At 39.0% G+C, this 23,872-nt stretch overlaps 1 protein-coding gene across 1 annotated transcript in view; it reads right to left on the bottom strand.

The window, feature by feature from the left end:
• MED13L (mediator complex subunit 13L) overlaps positions 1 to 23,872 on the bottom strand; it is a 203,163-nt gene that overhangs the window by 38,674 nt on the left and 140,617 nt on the right. The window contains exons 5-14 of the mRNA XM_082491423.1: positions 17,159 to 17,304; positions 15,506 to 15,700; positions 14,928 to 15,119; positions 10,794 to 10,956; positions 9,860 to 9,964; positions 5,801 to 6,529; positions 4,341 to 4,563; positions 3,341 to 3,446; positions 2,805 to 2,929; positions 1,324 to 1,423 (exon numbers count right to left, since the gene is read on the bottom strand). Coding sequence (XP_082347549.1) covers positions 1,324 to 1,423; positions 2,805 to 2,929; positions 3,341 to 3,446; positions 4,341 to 4,563; positions 5,801 to 6,529; positions 9,860 to 9,964; positions 10,794 to 10,956; positions 14,928 to 15,119; positions 15,506 to 15,700; positions 17,159 to 17,304 — 2,084 coding nt within the window. The remainder of the gene's footprint in view (positions 1 to 1,323; positions 1,424 to 2,804; positions 2,930 to 3,340; positions 3,447 to 4,340; positions 4,564 to 5,800; positions 6,530 to 9,859; positions 9,965 to 10,793; positions 10,957 to 14,927; positions 15,120 to 15,505; positions 15,701 to 17,158; positions 17,305 to 23,872) is intronic.

The raw sequence follows: 23,872 nt of genomic DNA, 5'->3' as shown, positions 1-23,872 counted from the left end.
AACTCTGACTCATCTCCTTCAGACTGTTTTTTTTCTTCTCCTCAATTTGTTCTCATTACCAGCTAAAGTTAATGAGAAGGCATTAAAGAATGATTTGCAGAGAGATTTGATTTTCTGCTTATAGTGGCCACAAAAATCAAACATTCTTCCTCCTCACCACTAAGTAATTTGTAATTCATAATTTGATTGGTTAGTATTATACCAAAAAATTTCACTTTCCTCCTCTCACACACAAATATATACACATTCCTCTTTAATCTCAAGAGAAATGCCGCCTATATAAATAGAATCATAGAATTTAACATCATCGAGTCCAACCATTAACCCAGCGCTGCCAAACCCACCACTAACGCATGTCCCTCAGCACCACGTCTGCCCCTCTGTTAAATACCTCCAGGGACGGTGACTCAACCGCTCCCCTGGGCAGCCTGTTCCAATGCTTGACAGCCCTTTTGGTGAACAATTTTTTCCTAACAGCCATCCTAAACCTCCCCTGGTGCAACTTAAGGCCATTTTCTCTCATCCTATCACTTGCTACCTGGGAGAAGAGGCCGACCCCCACCTCGCTACAACCTCCCAGCAGGTGCAAGAAATGCAAGAAAACCCATATATCTCAGAGTAAAAATTTTTCATTCCCAACAGCTGTTGGCACAGTCCTTACAAAAAAGCCCTGTTGTTTTAATCTGTTTCATACATTTTCAGCATACTAAATTTAATTTCTAAGTTTCTTGCACTCCTATACCCTTCTTCGTATGAGTGTAGTGCCTGCAATGTGTCTTCAGTTGGAACCTAGGTCTTTGATTTTAATCGTGCACTTCCACATCTAGATTAAACCCCAAAGGTGATTTTAGTCTGAATTTGTCAAATACTGAATGCAATTTTCTTCCAAGACAGGTTGTGCCATAATGGCCAATTGCTAAGTCACACCATTAAATTCTTTAAAAAGAAGAATGATTTATACTTAAAGAGGGATATGGTAATGGTGTAAGTGACAGACTAAACACTGAATTGAGAATAGCTTCTAAATGAACATTTGTAACAAATCCCTCCCATACTTCAATCTAAGACAATAATGTCAAAAGAAGACCATCTCAAATCTCAGCAGGCACATTAAAAATATATGTCTGTGTTACCATCCACTGTCTTCACTAAGATCTGCTTATCCTCTTTTAATATTGGCATCTGGTAATTACAGAACAAAATAAGCACAGTACCTCGTAGTCCTGAAAAAGTGACACTATAAGCCTCCTACGAAAAGGCAGTATGGTAGCTATAGGGAGATTTTAACTGTCAACAAAGTGGTAACCAGTTGTTGCTACTTACTTGGTGGGTAAGGAACTGCTGTCCTCCCATCCTTCCCTACAGGGCGTTCCTCAGACCCTACTGCCGGCATTTTTGATGACCGAAGAGCGGGTGATACAGCCTAAAAGCGGAATAATCACATACCATCTTAAAAATGTACAAATATTAGAATTCATAAACTATTAATAATTCTGGAAACTCTCTGAATGAGATTTCACAGGAAAAAAAAGTTTACTTTCCTACTCTCTCATCCGCTCCCCCCAAGGAATCTGGATTTCTTTTTCCTCTCTTTCAACAGTAAAACAAAACAAAAAGTCTCTGAAATTTTTGCCTGTCTATACACCCCCCCCAATATATAAATACATATAAGCATGTGTATCTATATACACACAAATTATATTGAAAATGTTATCACAAACACTGAGCTTGAAATTAATGTGACCATGTTTGGACTACGCTAAGATAATAATAAGAATACGACACAGAGTAAGAATGCTGTAAACAGACTACCACAGGGCACAGCTCAACACGTGCAAGTTTTAAGACAGGAAGAACATTAGGTCTGTCCAGGCCAACTTCACAGAAAAAGGCAATTTTTTAATTTTGACAGAACAGTCCTCTAGCAGATTTGCATATTAACTGGGACATCTTAAGTGCAGTTTGTGTGGAACCACAGAACAGGGAGAAGTGGTAAATCAACTGGTGTACTTGAAAAGTACTGCCAAGAACCAGACGTTAGACTTTTAAATGCTACTCCCTACCATCAGTCAGTTTAGGGTCACCTTCTGTATCATTATGGCTATATTAGATTAAGCTTAAGAAAAGTAATTATTCAAATCTTTGCCTTCCTATGTGTCTTGATTTTTTTTCCTGGTAACTGATGTAAATCTGCTTTTCCTTTTGTATTTCCTAATATTCAGCAACTATTCCTCTTTGCGCTGAAATATACTGCTCGTAGGAATAGAAAGAAACGTGCTTCAGAGAATTACCGAAATTCAGTAAGATTGAATTTGTTTTTCTTTGGGCAGCTTCTCAGACAACGTAAAAGAACAAATCACCAGTTAATGAAACCAGGAGCTTTTCCATAACTCAAACACACACACAAAATACTGGCAAAAGCTAAGGACACGAAACTCAGTGTGATGCATCTCTAAAGCAACTACATTGCTTTACCTACGGAAGTATTCTTATAGGCTGTCTACACAACGCCTGAGACAGCAAGTTAGTTGTGTACAGGTTCCCCTCAGGACAACACAAGCTTTGATGTTACCCAAGTGATCTCCTAATGTTCCTGAATGATTTCTCTCCGTGATGGATCTCCTGAAAGGATACCTCTCTTTGCGAGCAATTCTCCCTAGTTAGAATCCAAGCCTGCCTACCTGCAAACTCTCTCTCCTCTCCCCTATTAGGGATAATCGCTCCCCACTAGGATTCCATCCTCCTCCTCCTTTTCTTTGGCCAAGGTTCAAGTCTACAGAACACTCAGTCCTACAGAGACTTACACCAAGCTCATCTTCATCTGAATTATCAAAGATATTATCTAGATCGTGAAGTGATGGGGCCAGATCCGTCACCTGTGTGAGGCTACCAGAGCCTACTCGGCCTGCAGCATTGTCTTGCCGGGTATCTACCAAAAAAAAAAGGGAAAAAACACGTCAAAAATGGGAGTAAAGTTAAACATAAAATTGCCTTTTTTTGATTTTACTTCTCACTCTGAACAGGGGACAATAAGAATCACTGAGGCCCCTTTTCTATGATGTAGCACAGAACTAGGCTTGCAGTCACGTTCTAAGCAAGCACCGAAGGTCAATCAGGAAACAATGAAGATAGCTACTGCTCAACTTTAATATTCTAAAAAGAATAAATAATTACATTATTATAGGAAGGTCAAGCAGAATCAAGTTTTTTCCATCTCAGGAGCTGTCTACAGCTCTCATGTTACAGTAAAATGTTCAGTATGTGATTTTTCCTTTCAGATTTTATTGCGTAACTTTGAGTATTTTTGCTTTGCAGAGTGAATTAAAGAGCTTTTACTGACCAGTCTTCGGAGCAGAACTGAAAATAGACATGGCATCTTTTCCATCAGGAACTGGTGTAGAATGACCCGTTGTGGGGATTTCCTTGGTACCAATTCCATCTTCCGACTAGACAAAAAATCCAAGCGATTTTAATGGGTATTAATTTAAGCTGTGTAAGAACAACTGTTTTCCTATGTCAAGCCAGACTCAGGGCTCTGGATTAAATGCTTTGAGAAGCAAAACAAAATTTAAGAAGGGAAAAGAACATAGTTGTCAGCTGTTTATCTACATACCAGGAAAAACATGAAGAAACACTGTATTATTTACAAAGGATTCCCCATACAGGAGTTAACTTTGCTAGCCAGTACAGATAATTAGCCACCGCAATTTCTCCAAAAAACACATCTTCTAGATTTTGGAGCGTGGTGGCTGGCTACCAGCACGAGAACAAATGAGCGAGCAGCCAGACAATGTGGAACAGCTCTGTAATGGGTAAGACACATAAGAAGTATCGTATCACGCGTACAGGGCAGGAACGGTGATCATATTGGGTTTTTTCATATAGGGAACACCACCTCTAAGGCAATGTTCAAACCCATACAGTGTCCCTGTATCCTGTCTGCAAAATCCTCTCAGCAGAAGGCTACACTAATTTTGCCCAAGGGAAGAAAAATAAGCTTGGGCTGGAGAGATGTGAGCTTTGCAGTGAGGTGGTATGTCAAGCTGAAGCAAGCAAGAAAAAAAAACAACCAACCAACCAGCAAATTCTTTCATCTCTACAAGTGAGTATAAGGCTCAAAGTATTTTATTTCTTAGCTTAAATCTGGAACCTGCTGCTGGTCAAGCTGAATATATATAAACAGGAATTACTAGCAGTGTTCTCATATACAAACAGGTTCAGAGGGATGCCAGCAAATACCAGTTCAAAAATACCGTAGTGAAATGAAGCTCTTTCCTGTGAGCTGATGCAGTAAGTCCAATTAGAACACTAATGACAAAGACTCTGGATTGACATGTTACCTTGTTCTTTTTCAAAGGATCTTTCTCAGCCCCAAGTTTGCATTTTTTATTGCCAGTGAAGCTGTACTTTATATCACCATCTTCAAAAGTGTAAGGATCACTCGCGTCTCCCAAGCCTTCTCCGGGTTGTTGTATTAGAGGCAAGGGGTCGAGATAGTTCAGTGTCTGCACTGGTTTCTGCTCTTCCAAAATTTTAAACCGCTTATTAGGTTGTGCTAGGAGCCTGAAAGTAGAAATAAACAAGCAAACAAAACCATCATGGAACAAACCAAAGATAGCTTTTACAGCAAAGAAAAATAACAGCTTTTCAGATCTGTAGCGGTCACACACAAATACACACATGCCTCACCCCATCCTCCTTGATCTAGCAGAAACGGTTTTTCCTCAAATAAGGGATGCATTTGCCCACACTTTGTATTAAACATCTTACTCTATTAACAACTACTATGGGACAGTGAAAAAAGAATTATTCTTGTCCCTGTATAAATCAAAACACTTTGAAGTACACATAACATTTTCAGCCTAGCAAACTCCAGTGTAATTACCAAAATCAATGTTGCCACAACTCAAAAATTCTTCCTCAATTCATTTTATCTTACACATTTTCATTAACTGCTCTCTTTGGTACATTTTTTCTATGCACTGCCAGAACACAAATGTAAGCTTTAGGCCGGCGTAAGATTAATTTCTCATGCTAAAGTTAAAAATAAATAAATAAATATCTTTGCATAGAAGAAAATCCATGTTTAAAACAATAAAAAAAGAGACAGCTAAAAATTCATTAGAATGCAGGTAGTTCATGTTCTTCACGGAGGACGACACTGTATGTTAACCGCAGTTTTTCTAAGGTAACATTTACAAGATCTTAGCATTTGCTCTCTTCTGTGGACAGACCAGAGAGACCGTTAGGGGTTTCAGTCCTACGGCGACTGAAGTTAATAGTAAAGCTTCCATCCGTTTCAAAGATCTGACAGTGGGTTTACAAAAAAGCAGCATTATTCCGTGACACACTATCAATGACTACTTACAGAAAGGGTGGTACTGTGCAGTTTTAAGCCCACACAATGGGACAAACCACACTGAAGTGCCTCTACAGAATTTCACTCAAAATCAAGCATTTATGTAGCTAGAACCCTGCATAACTAAACATAGATTTTCTTTTTTTAAATGATCAAAAGCCATAAGCTTAATAATACTCTTCCATTTGCTCAAACTACTGTGATATAGGTTACAGAAAGATTTATCAGTTCTTATAACCTCCAAGAGAAAGCCAGACAGGAAAAAAAATAAGGCGTACTACAATAACGTTAAATACTTAAATAGAAATGTGCTATCTCCAGCATCAATCATCTTTGATGTTACAGTGAAGCCCTCTACTTGTCTCAGTTCCAACTGAAAACAGAGTTTGGTCATGCTTATAATTTAATAAAACCACCGCTCAGATCAGTTTGCACTCCTACCTCTTCAGTGCAGTGCTGTCCGAGTTTATTTCCATCTTGGCATCGTATCTCTCACACGGAAGATCTGGCGGCCTGAACTCTGGATCGTCACTTGACGGGACACTATAGGTCCTCCACATATCTAGCGACTCATTGTTCTGAATTATCCCACAGTATAATGCTGTCTCACTGACCTCTGCCATCAGAGGTAACCTCTGTCCGACAAGGACTGTCCTATCGTCTAAGCTGGGCAAGGGCTGCAGCTCCAGCCCGCTGCCATAGAGTGCTGGGTTCACTGGGACGGAAGGCGGGTCCAGGTTCTCTGCTTCCTGACCTCTGGGCTGGGGGCTGAGCGTGGGAGGCAGAGGGGAAGTAGGGGACCGGGGTGAATCCATAGGATTCATATTCATTTGCTTGCTCGGATTTCTAGCAGGTATAGATAGCGGCTTCTCGTATTTTCTGGAATTAGGGACTTCTAAAGAGGGCTCCATTCCCGCTAATCCCAGTTTCTGCCCTGACGCGTCTTGCTCCATGCATAGCTCTTCAGTCACAGAGGGCCGATGGTGAAACGGCATCATAGGCCTTTTTTGCAGTTTATCTCCTTTTTCCTGTCTCTCTGTTGTTTTGTGCTTTGAAGAGGCGGGAGGTGGCAACGATGAAGATGCTGATGTTCCCACGCTGAATCCTGGCTGATTTATCGTTGGGGGACGGCTGGAGCCAGCAGCACAACGCTGTTTGAAAACCTTGTGCCTGAAAGCAGAGGCAGAAACAAGTCACCGCATGGTTTATATGTTATCTGATCTAATGGGGGAAAAAAACCCCAAAGAACAGCATTGAGAAATATTATGTCTACTCCTGATCTTCTAACAGATTCTGATCTGGACCAGGGCATTCAAGCCAACTCGGCTGCTGACCTATGAAATGGGGGATGGCAGTCTTCAGAAAATAGCATTCAACGGACAGATTTAACATTTATAAAACCTTAGCACTGCTCAGATGAAAGGTAATATAACAAAAAAAAATCCAAGCTGTTTTCATTACCCTAAGGAAAGATCGCCTTTCATATAAAACGACTGCTGTGGAACTGCACCACTACTCTTGCACACTCTTGAGCATCCGTTACAAAAGATACAGATGGGAATTGTTTCAGTTATGTTCACAGACACAATACATGGCAGGATGCTTTCACAGCAGTTCCCTCCTCCATACCAGGTAAGGAAAAATAAGTACAACTCTAGTCCAAAACCAAACCAAACCAAAAAATGAAAAGAGCAACTACCAACTGATGAAGAAAGCATGAATAAAAACTTTAAAATATTAAAACCAAAAAATGCAGTAACATACAAACTTATTACTGGCTTCATATTTTAATATGGCTTTTTTTCTATTTGTATCCTGTATCTTTGAGGCTGGGAAGCACAGGACTGAATTTCAGGTACTGCTAAACAGTACTTTCGTCATACAGCTGACGGTCCCCAAGGATGTTGCAACACAGACATCCAACTCTGCCCATGCTTTTATTGGCCTTTTCAGTTGTTTGGGGGTTTTGTTTAGTTGTTTATTTTTTTTAAGCTAAGCAGAATTGAAAGATGTATTGTGCTTAATATTTATACCTGTTTAAAGTCAAACACCATATAAAAATAAATCACTTCATCCCTACTTTTGTTTATAAACAACAATATCTAGGACAGCAACAAAACATTTCACAACAAACATATAATATGCTTTTTACTCAAAAAGATAAACTACATTACTGCAAGTAAAGCGGACTACCAGACTGAAGAAAATCAATTCTGCTTGTATGACTTAGCTATGAAAACATCCAAGTTTTGTAGCACACAGCAGCTGTCGAATGGTACAAATATGACTTCTTGTACTTGCTACATCTTTTTCTTGTAACCATCCATGTTGTGTGGTTTCGTTCTGACTTTCTTTGTGGGCTCTGCTGTTATCAGGACATGTTGCAAATTCTCTGCTGCAGCAGATGGTCTTGAGCTGCAATCACCCATAATGTGGAGCTAATGCCCTAGTAACTGAAGATTTGCCTTAAGCATGTTCTTGTAACATTTCATTGACTTAATTCTCCATCATTCACCGTATTTTAACCGACTGCAGAAAATTATTTTAGACAGTCTGTTGTTCCGCACACAAAGTTGGGTCTGTAGAAGATCGAATTTGATGCCAAATACCAAACAACCCTTTAAGACTCCATATTTCAGATCATATCTTGACATTTATACTCTCATTTATACAATACCTAGAATGGGCACAGTAATGACTGAAACAACATCTACAATTATAGACAGCAGCTGTCCAGTTTCTGCAACTAGACAGAAATTTTTTCTTGCTGTTTGAAATCAGGTACCGCCTTTGTTCAAAGGACAATGTTTTAATTTCCCGGTTGCTGCGTTTACTGACTCCAGCACGCTGTAGTTACCACTGGAGCTATTAAAAGACAGCGTGAAGTTGCAAATGCAGCTGAACCTATCCATAGATTCCAGCTTCCATTGTCCACTATTGATTCCTCCCGCTCTCCAGGCAAGGCTGGACCACAGTTTTCCATAGGAAACGCTTGGCAACCTGAGAAAACATTTATCTGTTCTGCCTTCTTGAGTATATCCATACAAGCAACATATAATAAGGGGTAAAGAGCAAGGCTGCGGAAGAGCAACACTTTCACTTCGGATGCAACACAGAGCCTCCAGGTTGAACACTCTGCCCTCTGTACAATGCACCACTCCTCTGCACCCCTTTATCTCTTCTTCTAAATGCACAAAGGAGAACTGGCTTCATAAGTAGTCAAACACAAAAGGTACAAGGACACAATCTTGCTTCATTCAGTTTTGGACAATGGACATTTCTAATCAACAACCCTTCAGAGATTGTGAGAACGCTAAATTCCCCTGTACAGCCAAGTCTATGCAGAAAGCTCTGCAGAGACTGCAGCGGCAGGTAACGCATTTAAGGGTTTGGTTAGGCAATATATGAATTTTACTAACAGCAGCATTATTCTCGAGTTTGCCTCAACCAGACGAAAAGCAGAGAATCATTTCAGCCCCATCACTGGCTGTTGTGTTGACTATTATTTTGGCAAAGACCCTTATTGCTGCTGGGGAGGGGCACAGGGGGATGAGGCAGAAAAAAAAAAAAAAAAAAAGAATACACCATATACCAAAGGGGTTAGCACAGCACAATCAGCATTTCTGTTAGACTGTGCAAATGACATTTACATCTGTGCATACTTAAGGAATAACTTCTTTAGGTCATAAAAACATCTTTACCAATCTTGTAAGTACACGGTGACCTTAAGAATTAAAAATTTCAGCAGAAGCCATTTCACAGGACTATTTCACTGGAAACTGTTTTGTTTTTTTTTTTTTTTCTAGCCCTGTAACATCTCTCTGATAGTTTTCAGAATGTTAAGCAGAATTGGTGGTGCTGGTTTGCCTTTCCTGAGTGAGTAGTACTGGAACTTTTTTAGGCATTCACCAGAGATGACAGATAATTTAATAAGCTCTTATAGTGTTTGTGTAAGTGAGCTGTGACTTCTTTTTATCAGTTGACAGCGGATGACCACGCTGCAAAGGTTTTATGTTCTCTTGGGTGTTTTTTGGTGTCTGATGTAGACATGGCAGATTGACTAGAGGTACACGAGTAAAGTGTTTCTTAGGAATATTTTTCCTCTTCCTCCTAAGAGGGACAGTAGCACTATCTCTCAAGCAGGATGCTCTGAAATTTAGGCAGCCTCTGTCCCTCTTCATCACGAGTCTCACCACTCCAAACTGGGCAGCTCACATCTCTGAAAAGCCTGAAGGATGGGTTCATTACGAACAAGAAATGTCTGAGTGATTCTAGCCCCCATTCTCTAGTCTAGGAACATTTTTCCACTTGAGTTGACTACTGCAAGTGACAATAATACGAGATGCATATTAATCACCTGAATATGAGGGATGATCACAGTTTCCATATTAGGGTTTCCACTTCTTGCAGCTAAAACATAACTCCCGTTTGTAAGTGTACCTGTCTGAATTAAACGGGGCTCTTCCAATATGATAAATGCTCACTGACTTCATAGCTCACCTGGAACATGAACAACTGACTCTTTGGACTGGATCCACAAAATCCCAAGAAACAGTATTGTTAGGAACTTCCTCTTCCAAATTTGCAGTTGTAATTTGATTCCTCCTGAAGAAGGTAAGATTATTTTAGTAGTTATCGCCTTTTGTAAAACAAAATTTTAAAAATGCATATGCATAAGTTCACATATGTTTCCCTCAAGGAAATTACTTCTACCTCACCTTTGAAATACAATTCTGTATTTAACAGTAGTTCCCTCTACTAATCCTTAAAACTCACAGTTTGATTTATGTGGGAGGACGGTACCATCAGATAGCTCGCTCTAGAGTTTGAGCACAAGAAGCAAGGGGCAAGCAATTTAAACTGAATCTGGAAATTCTTCTGACATAGCCAATGAGGAAACTGCATGGAAATAGTGGAAACAAAAAGATTTCGGAGCACACCGTGCCACGAATATACTTTGAAGTCTCCAGTAACAAAGGCCTATGACACTAACAACATACCAGATCTTTGTCGGTTGGAATTTTAGTCCAGCACACGTAATGTAATGCTTTACAAATATTACCCTCAGAGTTCTAAATATCAAACATATACTATTTGTTCTTCAGTCACCCAACTTTCAGTCTAGTAACTACAACTGAAGCTAGAAACCACAATCAATGAATCTGAAAGCGTCTGGCTGAAAGCACAGATCATAGATTTGTAACCTCAAAGATGGCCACAATTAAGATACACCACTCCAAACACAATGCTAAGTGGTAGGACTTTTCAGCTGAACGCAGTAACAAATCTTCTTTGATAATGCTGTTCTGCACCGTTAGCTTTGATTAGCAGCAAAAGAATTCTGTGAGGAATAACATTATCTAAGGCAAAACTATTACAATTTTAACTATATATTATGTGTTATTAATAAACAAAACCATCAAGACTGCCTTACTTGGACTGTGACCTGTTGAGAATGCATTCCTTCCAGACACGATGAACCATGTGATTGTGAAATTTTGGAGTAATCTTGCCTGATTTCTTTGGACTGTGTACACTGACCGTCCCCTCCTGTACAGCTGAATGGCTGATAGTGCTCTGGGAGCATCCGCTTTCTCCTGCAATATAAATTAAGCATTACTGTTATAGCTGTTCTTAATATTCACATTGACACTTTCCCCTTTCAAAGCTGCTGACTACAGATGTTCACATTCACTAGAAAATGCTTAAAGCATCGTTACAAAAGGCTGACTAAACTACTAAACTACATTTCAAAGCACCACTTGCCTTTGGGGTAACAAAGCTGGCACCAGGTTACACCAGGTTCACGCACAGTACAGTCGTGCCAGTACCGCACCTCACGCGAGACAATACACTGCTGCTCAAGCGGAGGCAGCTTAGATAGCTCCCTACAGCCTTGTATTGAATTACTAAGAAATAGTGCAGACAGAGTTTTTTCCCAACTATCCTGGATGTTAAACTTGAATTGACATAGTCTTTGGTGAGTTGCTTTAAAGACTAAGTTTATTATAATATGGACGGTTCTAAAAGTATTAAGAAACCCAATAATTTAGGTAGACTATTTCAAAGAAAGAATCAGTTCCTTATACTCAAGATAAAACTTCAATGAAGAAATGAACGGATTAGCGTGATGCAATTTCTTTATAATGTGCTTGAATTGAAATATCAGAATCAAAACATGCTCTGATAAAAATCTTACAGCTGAGATCTATACTACTACAGAAATTGTTCAACAGTTGATCATTAGTATATACTACTAACAGAATATGAGGTTCTCAGCCATACTGTATGATTATCAAAGAGATAACAACTGAAGATATTACTTCAACGTGTTAATAGCCTGAGAACTCTGATTTACATTCTGCACTTCATTTCTTTTTGTCTGTGATGCAGGAACCATCCCAGCTATTGTATAAGCAGATGTTTCTTTTTCTACTATGAAATATGGTTTTGGTTTTGATTAACTGAAACGTAACGCAGTCATCTTTACAAACACAAAGTACAACAGTAGAGGGAGCTTTAGGCTCACTTGGCCTGTTGACTGAGTCACCCTCCTCTGTGCTCTGGATGGAAAAGTAAGGAAGGATATGCCGCATTTTAACAAGGTCAAATCAGTGTACAGAACACTTTGTCCTTCTGCCTGACGCAATTTAAGAAGCCTTAAGAATGAAACCCTGAAAGGATCCGCTGCTATACATCACTGCATCTAACAAGGTAATTCTGCTGGTTTCTCTTAGGTGACTTTCAAAACACAACTTTTAAAATTGTGCACAGGCTGCCTAACCCTGCACCTTCTTTGATTCTTCATGCTTATATTTTTTTTTCCCTCCAGTTAGACCTTCCCTGATTCTCTCTTTGTAAATAATTCTAATTTAAAAAAAAGAATGCTAATTAAAATAAAAAATCCCTAGGCACAGTGAGGCTTGTGGCTCTCACAATTTATTTCAGTGGCTTTCAAATGCTCTACAACATTGTGAACTTGACAGATGATCAAGGACAGTTACAGCTGCCAGGAAAAAAAAAAGTATGATGGAAAGGGAAGGATAGGAGGCATGAGAGGATCACCAAGGAGCTACCAGAGCTTTCAAGTTACATTTGAGTGCATTAATTATTGTTTTCCAAAATTCTGTAACATTTTTATACTATACAGTACAGCAATACGTGGCATAACATGAAACAAAACTTTGTAGCAGGCAAAAACATTTTGTTCTCATACACTGACACTAATTTTTATCCATGAAAATCACTGACAAAATACTGGAACACACACAAATAATGATGTCATATAATGGTATAAATGCTGGAGGACACAATTGGCCACTCCCCAGAAGTCACTTCACAATCCCCACAGTGCAGTCTGGTCCTACACACGAAAAACGCCATTCCCTAATTCCAGCAGCAATTTGTTTCGTCACATACTTTAGCCTCGATCATGGGAAAGACAGCTGAAAGAGACCTGAAGAGATCATCTAGTCCATCCCCTGCTCCAAAGCCGGATCAATGTATTTGACTAACCTGTTCTTTAAAAACAAACTAACAACCCCACCCCCACCCCCTCAACAAGACCCCCCTCCTCTAACAGCAATTCTGTAGCTTCCCATCAGCCAGTTTATTGTAACACTGCATTATCCTTCCTCAGAGAAAGTTCTTTCTCATGTTTAACCTAGTTTTGCTTTGCTCCAGTTTAGGTTCATTATGTATTGGTTGCAGAGAAAAGAATATTCTTCTTCTCCTTTTATGTCTCTGAAGACTGTCTCTCCTTCAAATTTCTCTTCTCTAGACTAAACAACCTCAATTCTTTCCATCTTTTCCTGTAGGTCCTGTTTGCAAAATCTATAATCATTCTCACTGCGCTTTTCTGGATTCCATCCAATTTGTCCACATCTTTAAGTGTTCAAACCTGGACGTGGTACTACAACCACATTTTTACTAGTATGGGGCAGAACCGAAGCATTAGCCATGTGCCTCAGACTAATCCAGTTTATGTATCCCATTTACTGATTCTGAACTGAATGTTTTTCCATTGAATTGCTCCAATTTTTCAAGGTCTTTTAAGATAGCATATGATATAATACAAAGGAATCCTTTCATTGTTCGCTGGAGAAGCACCCCTCTGATACAACTTCTTATTGCCATCGAACAATAGCAGAGATCCAACAGAAGCTGTGACTGCCAGATTGGAGAATACGAACACTTTAGATATTAATAGTTTATAAATATTCTAAAATTTAATCCCTTTGTGATATTGTATGAGGTTAACAGGGATCTGAAAAATTTTAAAAAACAACAGCACATTAAAATATGCATCAATACTTCCATACAGATTGTTATTTAGAAGTCAATTGTCTTGCTTCAGTTAATTAATTATAAGCTTTTTGCTTATTTTAACTATTAATTGTCTTGAAAAGCACTACTCAAAGTGAATTTAAATCTCTCATTCTGTATTATTAGCAGTAGAGACTAAATATTTTGATTGCCTTCATATACAGGCACTGTTCATGGGCAGGTGAATCCAGACAAGTACTTCCATGGTAATGAAGCCAACGATGCCTAGTTTTCTTTGGCTTTCCATCAAGATGGATCCTCTTGATGTGACAGAACTATCTAATATCTTGGTAGCTCCTCAGACCTCAGTGAGGGTATAACAAGGATTCTTTATCCCCATCTGGCTGCACAGTCTCACAAAAACTTGAAGGAACTTCATGTCTTCGACACTTCTGTTGCTCTGTGAAATTCGGTAAGCGCTAATCAACAAGTTCAAAAAAAGCACAAGTTCAAGCAGAAGACGGTTGTCCAGTGGTGAGCAGTCTCTTAATGATTTTGCTAATGTGACTCAAGTCAGACAATGCTGTGTGAACCAAGAACTCAATTTCAAATAATAGTAATTTGCAGAGCATAAAACATGCTGGTGCTTGTGAAATTATTATTAATAAAGGCTACAAGGAGAGGCTGAGAAAGCTGGGGGAGGAATCTTATCAATGTACACAAATGCTCAACAGGAGAATAGAGTGGATATAACCAGTGGTATCCACTGAAAAGATAAGAAGCGATGGGCATAAACTGAAATACAGACAATTCTGTTTAAACATAAGAAATAACTTTTTATTGTGAAGGTGGTCAGCCACTGGAACAGGCTGCCCAGAAAGGCTGTGGCGTCTCTGTCCTTGGAGATATTCAAAACCTGACTGGACAATGTCCTGAACAACCTGTTCTACCTGGCCCTGCTTTGACAGACGGGTTGGATTAAGACAGTCTCCGGAGGTCCCTTCCAACCTCAACTATCTTGTAATTAGGTTAGTAACTGGCAAGTTTGTAAAGAGCAAGTTCAGAAGACAATCTGCACATAAAAAAAAAAATCAGTTGTAAACATGCCTTCAAAACATTGAATATATTTTTCTATAACAGGTATTTTCTTTTTTTCCTTTTTTTTTTTTCTCTTTTTTTTTTTCCTTCTTTTTTTTACTTTATTGTCTTAGAAGTTTGCACTCAGATGTTTCACTCCTCTATTCCTCAATTCTGCTATGCAAAAATGAAAGACTGACTCCAGCCCCCTAAGTTGACTGCTTACCCATAACAGCCTGCTCTGGAGAAGTGGGTGGAGTGAGTGGCATCCCACAGGTACTAGCAGGATCTTTCATGCTTCCAAGCCCCTGCTGTCCCACATTTATATGGCCTCCAGCATTGGCAGCATTCTGTGACATGGGGATGTCACTCTGGGAGATGAGAACAAAGGCTGAAGGATATACCATCCTTACGCCACCTACAAAGGAATGGAAAAACAAGTGTCTCAAACATACCTGATAATATTCAGCAGCCCTAGCTACTTCAACTCCTTTTCAACGGCAATTAGACAAAACTTATTAACTGAAATGTAAAGAGCGAAGGAATTTCACATGCTAATATACATCTAACCCTTTATAACCAGTACAGAGCTGAAACAAGTAGCTTGATACTGTGAATAATAGCATGTGGGATACAGGGAGTACAGAAGCTTGAGGCAAGATAACTAGTCAGATGTTCCAGTGTCAAGAGAGCTACAAGAGAAAATAGGAAAATTATAATGGCTGTTTCTGATTAATTAGATTATTATTTTTTTTTAAATGATGTGGAGGAAAATAATCCTTCAGGCAGAATACCGAAACTTACCAACAATGACTTCAACTGCCACAGGGAAATCGTTGTCATATCCCAACTCTTCTTCCTCTTTCATCCCTTCTTTCTTCTTCAGCACCATAGGGTAAAAATACTGCCATTCCTCCATCAATTTGCGAGTTGCCGGGTCTGACATCTTATACGACTGGCCCGTGAGCGTACCATTTAAACCATAAGGACTCACCAGAACTGCAAAGTAAGAAAGAACAGTCCCTACAGGATGTACATCCAGGACGTGCATTTCAGCTCGGTGTCAGCCAGGCTCTGCCGCTCTGGCTGGAGTCCCCGTTCCATTCCCACGCTGATTTAAGGACCTGTCTGCAGGGCAAAGCTACTGCAAAATCAGGTGAGGCTGTGAATTTAAAGCTACGTTACACTGCACTAGCTTCCTGTACAGCCATCCTTACGGAGCCAAAAATGAACCATTTTGCAGTTTAGTTCAACAGTTTCCACAATGAACTAATGTAAGTGTACTGAAACAGCACTGCTATGGCAAAAGGATGACCATACATGGAAGCAACAGATGACAGATATTCAACAATAGAGTTTTCACCAGGAACTAACTGATGGTACTAGAGACTTCTCAGCATTAGAAAGGATAGAGATAACAATACATAAAGACAACTACAACCATGACAAATAAGGAAAACCAGTTGCTCAACAACAGGTATTTCCATTCAGACTCAATTTTGCTTTTAATCATGTTTGATTTGAGAGAGGAATGAATTTAGCTCACTGAAATAAAACCTACGATTTAAGTGTCTGAGTCTCTGTGAAAACTTTACATTTAGTAACAAAATGTTTTTCATTAAAGCTTCTATAAATTAATGTCTCCTATAAATGCTCATTTTATAGTCTCTGGGTGTTTCTGTACAGTATGTATAATTTTATGAAGATTTCTTGCTTTCATTGCTTTGAAATTATAATTTCAGACTGTAGTAAAGACAGTATAACTCAATGACTCAAATATTCTTAATTTTTTTTTGATGTAGAGCATTGCGCCACAATTTCATCATGAATTTAGTAAGCCATAATAATTCTATAAAACCCTAATTTCTTACACTGACAGATAAACAGACACAGATACTTAAAATTTTTCATTGTTTCTGATACATTTTCACCCACCCACCCTTTCTTTTTTAAAAAAAATCCAGAACAGTTGACAATCTATGAATGAAAAGTACTCCTGAACTAGATAAGCTCAGTATTTGTATTCACATAGCAGTGAGGTTGCAGATTTGAGCCCACTGACCTAGATACCATTCAAGAAAATCAAATCAGTACACTCACTTTCTTAAATCATAAGTTGTTTTAAACAAAAACGATTAATTTCTTTGGTGGTTTTTTTTTTGTTTTGTTTTGGTTTTTTTTTTGTTTTTTTTTTTACTGTACGCATGTACCTTTAAAAACAATGTTAATGAATAGAAAGCTCTGGAAAATTCCCGTACCACTTACGGCTGGCTATAGCATTGAAGTCCTAACAACGCTTTCCCTTATGTCCACAATGTCCTGAATAGAAATTTAACCCATTTGCAGAGTAGCTTAATCTTACTTTATTCACCTCTGAAGATACCATGAGCGGCAGCAAAGTCCCCGCCACAGAGGGGTGAGGTGAAGCAGACGAAGTTCCAAAGCCAGCTCGCTTACCTTGGAAGGGCGAGGGCGAGGACTGGGCCATATGGATATGCTCTTCGTTGATCAGGTAGATGGGCTGGTGCTGAGCAATCTCCACACTCGTGCACACATTGCTTTCCCCGTGCAGGAAGAATGTGAAGGCACACGACAAATGTTCACTGGGGGAAGGGGGAGACAAACAAAAACCAGATTTATTAGCATGTTAATGAACTCATAGGAGGTAGTGATTCCACAGCCTTAGAGGCCGAATCTATACTCTTCTGGTTTGTTACTTCTGGTTATCGAATACAGGTTCATTGACTGATTGATAACCATATACGACAGAATGACCTGTCACTACACAACTATCTGACAATGTTGGCGACTATCTCAGAGATTTGTTTTCCTGCTTGTTTCAATTAGTATTATCATTACAAACAAATTGGATTTTAACGAGATTCAAGTAGTAAAAACAGGGGTCCTCAGAAATTCTTCAAAATTCACTCTGCAACAGGTTCTAGCTGAAAAGGAATAAAAAAGGAATAGGAAAGATGTTTGTCTAACAGCTCAGGAGAGCCTCCATTAAATAAAATAAAAGCACATGAATATTACAAAAAGGTGAAAATTGTTCTAAGATGAACCATGGATTTGCCACTGATGATTAAACTTAATTTGAAATGAATAGTATTTAAAATGTTTCCATTTTATTCTACCCATAGAATGACCTCCCATCATAGCTATTTGCTTAAATATTCCTTGCCACAAAGCCACAAGAAAAACAAAACACATTTCACACTTTTTATCATCATTTTAATCAACTAAAAATTGACAGAGCTGAAGTGGTAATTATGCAGCAATTTCTCTGTCCAATACAATAGCTGCACATAGTTTTATAGCTGTTGGCTTTGGCCCGGGGCCAGCCATAATGCAACCAGTATTTTAAAGACAGCTCTTAACTACCTTCACCAGAAAGAAATAGCACAGGCAACTATAGCAATCTTACTTTAGTATTTAAGTCTTTAACCAACTGCTCTACTACCGTCAGCTACTTTTAAACAAAGGCGCTGCTGGTCTAGAGTAGGAAGCTCTTTTAATCGCACTAAATCAACAAATGATTCTACACATCATGTAGAACAACTTCTCGTCCTGTACTACAAGTTACTCTTCTGTGAGCCCCAAACACTACCACAAAAACCTCAAAGCAAATGGTCAGTTGAGAAAAATCTGGAGAGAAAAGGTTAGTTAACTAACAGATAACAACTACACTTCCTTGGTGCTATCATCCTGTGTTCCCAAGTACTTTGGAGCAATCATTTCATTCCATGAAATAAAAGGTTTCGTTACATTTCCATTTTCACCAGGGAAAGAAATTTCACTATCATCAGTGTTGCAGAAGTAAATTGATCATTAATTCACATGGGGTGAGGGGAGGGAAGGGGACGTGGGACAAAATGGGTCCTAAATTGGAGGTATTTCTGTCTAGCTATCTTGCTCCAGAAAGAAAAAAAATCATAAATCAATTCACGTAAAAAAAAAATTGAACAATGCATTTCTGCACATACAAGAAATAAAAAAATAAATGCAAAGCCCAATTATTCAATCAAACCCCATCAGCTTCCTTACATAGGATAATAGCCCTTAGTATAAAAAAGGCCTTAATAAATAAAGAAAAGATGTGAGATCTGATCTAAGATCAAGCAAAGATAATCTCTGTAAGGAGTCCAGCGTGCAGCAGGTCAGCCTTTCTAAAGCAGGGAGCAAAGCTCTTTGTAAAGTAGTCATTTTCAACTCCTGTCTTTAGGATATTACACAGAAATCCTCCTGATTCTGCAAGCTTCTGCCAGTGTTTGACTGTGAAAGTCTTGCTTGTCTTCTATTGAACTGAAATAAAAAATAGCCTTCTGGGACCACACAGGGACTCTCTCAAGTCTCCTGCAAAGTGGTCTGGCATGAACAGATCAGGTGCAATCTTATGCAACATTCCCCACTATCCATAAACAGTGTCAGAATAAGAAATAGACAACAAAAAGTTCAAAAGACAAAAGACTCATTTGTTTTTGCAGGGAAGGGAACACACGCCACTAACTTTTTCAACTGACAATCAGGTATCACCAAAATTAATCATGAAGTTGAGAAAATGAAATAGCCTCGGATTAAAAGTGTATACAACTAATTACAGGAGAAAAGATGTACAAATACAGTATTAGCCCACTTGACTTTCCTGCAAATATGACAGATTAAAGAATAATAGTACTGAATATTACTACTCATGACTAGCAATAAATACTTCATTAGTGAAAGACGGATCATTTCTAGCAGTGGATCCAAAGTAAATCACGCTCAGCTATAGAAACAGAACCAACAAATCTCAAGTATTCCTTTTCTTCAGACCACAGCTAACAAGTCCTTACGGTGGGAAGCGCTCCGTGCCGTGCAGTAAAGCCTCCCGCTGCCCTGCGCCCCTCCCGCACGGAGCTTTCTGGCACAGGCGCACCGAGCTCTGCACGGGAGGAAACACTTCCAGAAATGCTATGCTGCCTCTGGTGCAGGAGTCATTGCTGTAAGCTCAGCTTTCAAGACCAAAAACAATAAAGATCGAGGCCTGGGGACTTCCTACATTCCTAATAAGCTTCTGGCAGATTCCGAGTAAAATGTTTACTTTAGTAACAAATATTAATTTTATTTCAAGAAAACAGCGTCAGGGCACTCTGCGCTGCATTCCGCTCAGGCATGCGCATCCCAGCCTCCTGACATTCCTGGCTTTAGCACATTTCACACGATTCCTTAAATACCAAGCTGCAGAAATCACTCACGCTACAAATATGAGACAGAGCTTTGAATAAAATTCAAGCAGAAGACGACCTACCAAGCGAAAACCAGTCAGCCTTCAGAAGCAGACTGAGCACTGAGGCTTTACTTTTAATAACCATTGAGCTACAACTGTACTGCGCACATCAAGACCTACATTCTTCATATAAAGCTCTAAAATACAGACGTTGTTTGGGTCCTCACCAGTCTTCCAACGGTGTTTTGCAATATCCAATTTTCTTAACTGATTTACTACTCTGTGCTAACGAAGACACCATAAAAAAGCTAAATACAAAATGCAGATCAGACTATAGTTTCTAACAACATTCAGGACCATGTTCAGATTGATTTTTTTTTTTTTTAAATTTATATAAATTTATTTCAACCTCATTCAAAAACTGAAGCTGACAGGCTTTGGAGAATCCACTCTGCTACCTCTTCAGGTTTTTAAACTTACTCATTTCTGTACCCTTTCTTACCTCTTGGACGTTCGAAAGATCAGAAAAAACACTAGAGAGGCATGTGAAAATGCTCCCAAACTCTCTCCCCTACTCTACCAAAGTCTGCTGGAATACCTGGAGCTGTCGATTGATACCTGTTCAGAACAACCACAATAATAAAAATACTAGCAATTTGGAATAGCTGCATTATATATTTACTTTGCACATATTAACGAATTACACAAAGAACAAAACTAGAATCATGTTTTGAGCCGCTACTGCTACCCAGAGGAAAGGAAGAAGGGACGAAGTCTCTTCAGGTGAAGGTGTGAAAGCAAGGCGACCATCCTGAGCAAGCCACCAGACACTCCTGATCCTTACACCAGGGGTGTACAACATGCCATATATTCCCTAGAAGAAGTGCCAAATCGGAAACCTGAATCAGACTGAAGCATCTGATGCATTTAAAAAAAAAAAAAAAAAAAAAAAGGTTGGGGGCATTTAAAATTCTTGATGCCTTGGGTGAAAATGCTTAGCAATGTACCCTTAGCAATGAACTTAGTGTGAAATGCTTAGCAAAACTCCTTAGCAATGAACTTCGTATGAAATAATATACCTCAGAGGGATTAATTCAGCTACCTACCATTTAGGGTTTGAGGTTTTTAATTTCTTCCTTTCCTTGGTTTTTTTTCAGTCATACAAACAGTGCCCCCAGAGACAGTGGTAGCTGCAGCAGTTTTCCATCAGAAAATTCTGACACAAACTTAGGACAGACCTATTCTTTTCATCCTATTTTATAAAAATTGAAAGTATTTAAAAAGAATGCAAATCCATAATGGTACTCTCACCACACTACGCAGGAGCTGTTGTCTCCTTTCCACAGGTAGTTTTTCAGAAACCTTTATTTCCTTTACAAGTGACTGATGGCTGTCTCAGGATGTCATCTTCCCAAACAAAGCATACAGAACATATGTAGAATACGTGTTATTTCCAACTATAGCTGCAATAAGGCTGAGGTCTGAAAAATACTGAGCACTGTGGTCTTGAGCCAGCAGAACACTTGAGCATATACTTGTAAGAATATTTCCACTATATTCATGGAGGCTTGTGTGCTAAAATTAACACAATTATTTAAATAAAAATCATTTAGATAGAAATACAAAGAAAACAAACAAACAAAATCACTCCCCAATTACGCACTGACAAATATTCTGTGCCATTTTTCTTAATTTTATTTTGCCTCTGTTCTTGGTGTTTAGATCCCTACCTTTTACGAGCAAGGAAGTTGGTAAGGAAAAGCCGCCAAAAAAAAATAGCAATGTTGTAGGATTTGTTGTAAGAGCAGAAAAGATCTATGTCCTTCTCCTAAGTATTGCAGTATTTTTTTCCCCATAACACAGAGAAATCTTCAGGTAAAAGAGTATTTACATTAATCAAACCTTCAATGTGGCACCTAAGCACCTGCTACTGACACCCATCTTTCAGATGTTTCCTCTGGGATCTTCATTACCTTGAATAACCTTTGAGATGCCTATAAATGTAGCTGAATACCTTGTCAGTGTGATATTTAGGACCTCCCGTAATCTTTATGAATGCCAATCCCTCAGTCACTATAAATGACTTAAAGGAAATAACATTACGTTAAATTTACTTATATATAAAAACCAGATGAGAATTACGAAAACATGACTCCATTTAAGCTACACAACATTGGCAGAGAAAGGAGAACAACTGATGGAGTTATGTATTTTTTCTATATTAGTAGGTTTATATAAATACCCAATGGAAACTGTGCTAGTCTGCATCCAAACTTTAAAGAGTTTATTTCCAAACAAATAATCTCAATGAAAAAAATGCTATTATTGCAATTCGTATGTGAGTTTTGGACGTATGTATTAAATGTACATCTGTGTACAAAGTCAAACTGCACCTCATAACAGATTTCAAAGACCTCATTTTGGATGACAAATGTGGAAATCAATTACTTCAAGAAAATAATATTAAAAAAAATGCCAATAACAATTACTTTGGGATTTGGGGGGGCCACCAAGAAGAATCTACAAAAACCCTTAAAAGAACATCACAATATTTTTTTTCCTCATTAGAAGGATATTCCAAAAAGTTTTATTATATGAATTTCATTATTATTATTTTAATGATTCCAAATCATTAACTGAGAAGTGCTTTTATATTTTGAAAAACACTCGCTGCTGCGCAGTGCAGTTTCTAAGTCAGGTTTCATCCCAAACACTACAACCTACTTATGCACCCAGAAAATGCAATGGGAAACACATGACAGTACTGACACCAAAGGTTATTTAGAAGAATGTGATGAAAATTTGAGAATCCTGTACTTGTAAACATCTGTCCTGTTTTTAGAACAGATGAGAATCTTTAGATGAGAATTTTTTAAATACTTATTTCTCTACAGATGAGCTTGAGCTCCCTTTCCCCGCTACCAGGCTGCTGGCAATCTCTGGTCTCTCTCCTTTAGTTTATAAGCAATTGTGCATAAAGCCACTGACTGTGTAGAATTAATTATGTTTTATGACCAATAAATTGTATTGCTGTTCTAATTCCCCTCAAAATTAGGGTTGGGATCCGAAAGCCCTCAAACTCACAGTTCCCCCAAAATAGCTTTTATCGAGTCTGATCTCAGAGTAGAGGCAGCAGTCAGCCACGTGCGTTAGGAAAACTGACAGTCAGACCAATGAGACTAATCACTTGTTTGATGTAGACTATAAAAAGGAGGGCATGAAAAGGCTCTGCACGGATTTGGAACATAAGAGTAAGTAGGAGCATAATAAAATAATTTCCTGTAAATTTGTCTAAAGCAGCAGGACGGTTATGAGCAGGTCACAGCGGTGGTCTGGACAGGAGATGGCAGCACCTGGACACACCTGCAGTCAGTAACACTCTTGAACAGGTGAGAGTATATTAATAGCCCAGTATGAAAATCAATCCCTTTTTAAATAATCTGGAAAGAAATATCCTCAGTGAAGTTTGAATTTGATCAAGCTCCCACAACCACCACAGCCTGAATGTAATGAGAAGAGAGAACGGCCTTCTGCTTTGATCTTAGAGAAGTCAGAACTTCTGTTCCAATGCATAGTACCCTATGCATTCTCCTTAAATAAGAGAAACGCTGCACTGTCTTAGTGCCCAGATCTCCAGAATATTTCTCTAAGACATACCATAGTCCAATTTAGGAACTACAGGGCCCTGCCAGGCAGCTGTGTTTGCAGAGAAAGCTTCTTCACATATACCAAGAGAGCAGGACCTTGAACTGAGACTTAGAATCATGGAATGGTTTGGGTTGGAAGGGACCTTGAAGATCATCTCGTTCCACCCCCCTGCCCTGGGCAGGGACACCTCCCACCAGCCCAGCTTGCTCCAAGCCCCGTCCAACCTGGCCTTGAACACCTCCAGGGATGGGGCAGCCACAGCTTCTCTGGGCAACCTGCGCCAGGGGCTCACCGCCCTCACAGGGAAAAATTTC

Source organism: Vanellus vanellus (assembly GCF_965231255.1).
Source record: "Vanellus vanellus genome assembly, chromosome: 16".
NCBI classification, from domain to species: domain Eukaryota; kingdom Metazoa; phylum Chordata; class Aves; order Charadriiformes; family Charadriidae; genus Vanellus; species Vanellus vanellus.
The sequence above is the reverse complement of the archived record's forward strand: the minus strand, read 5'-3'. Positions and strand labels throughout refer to the sequence as shown.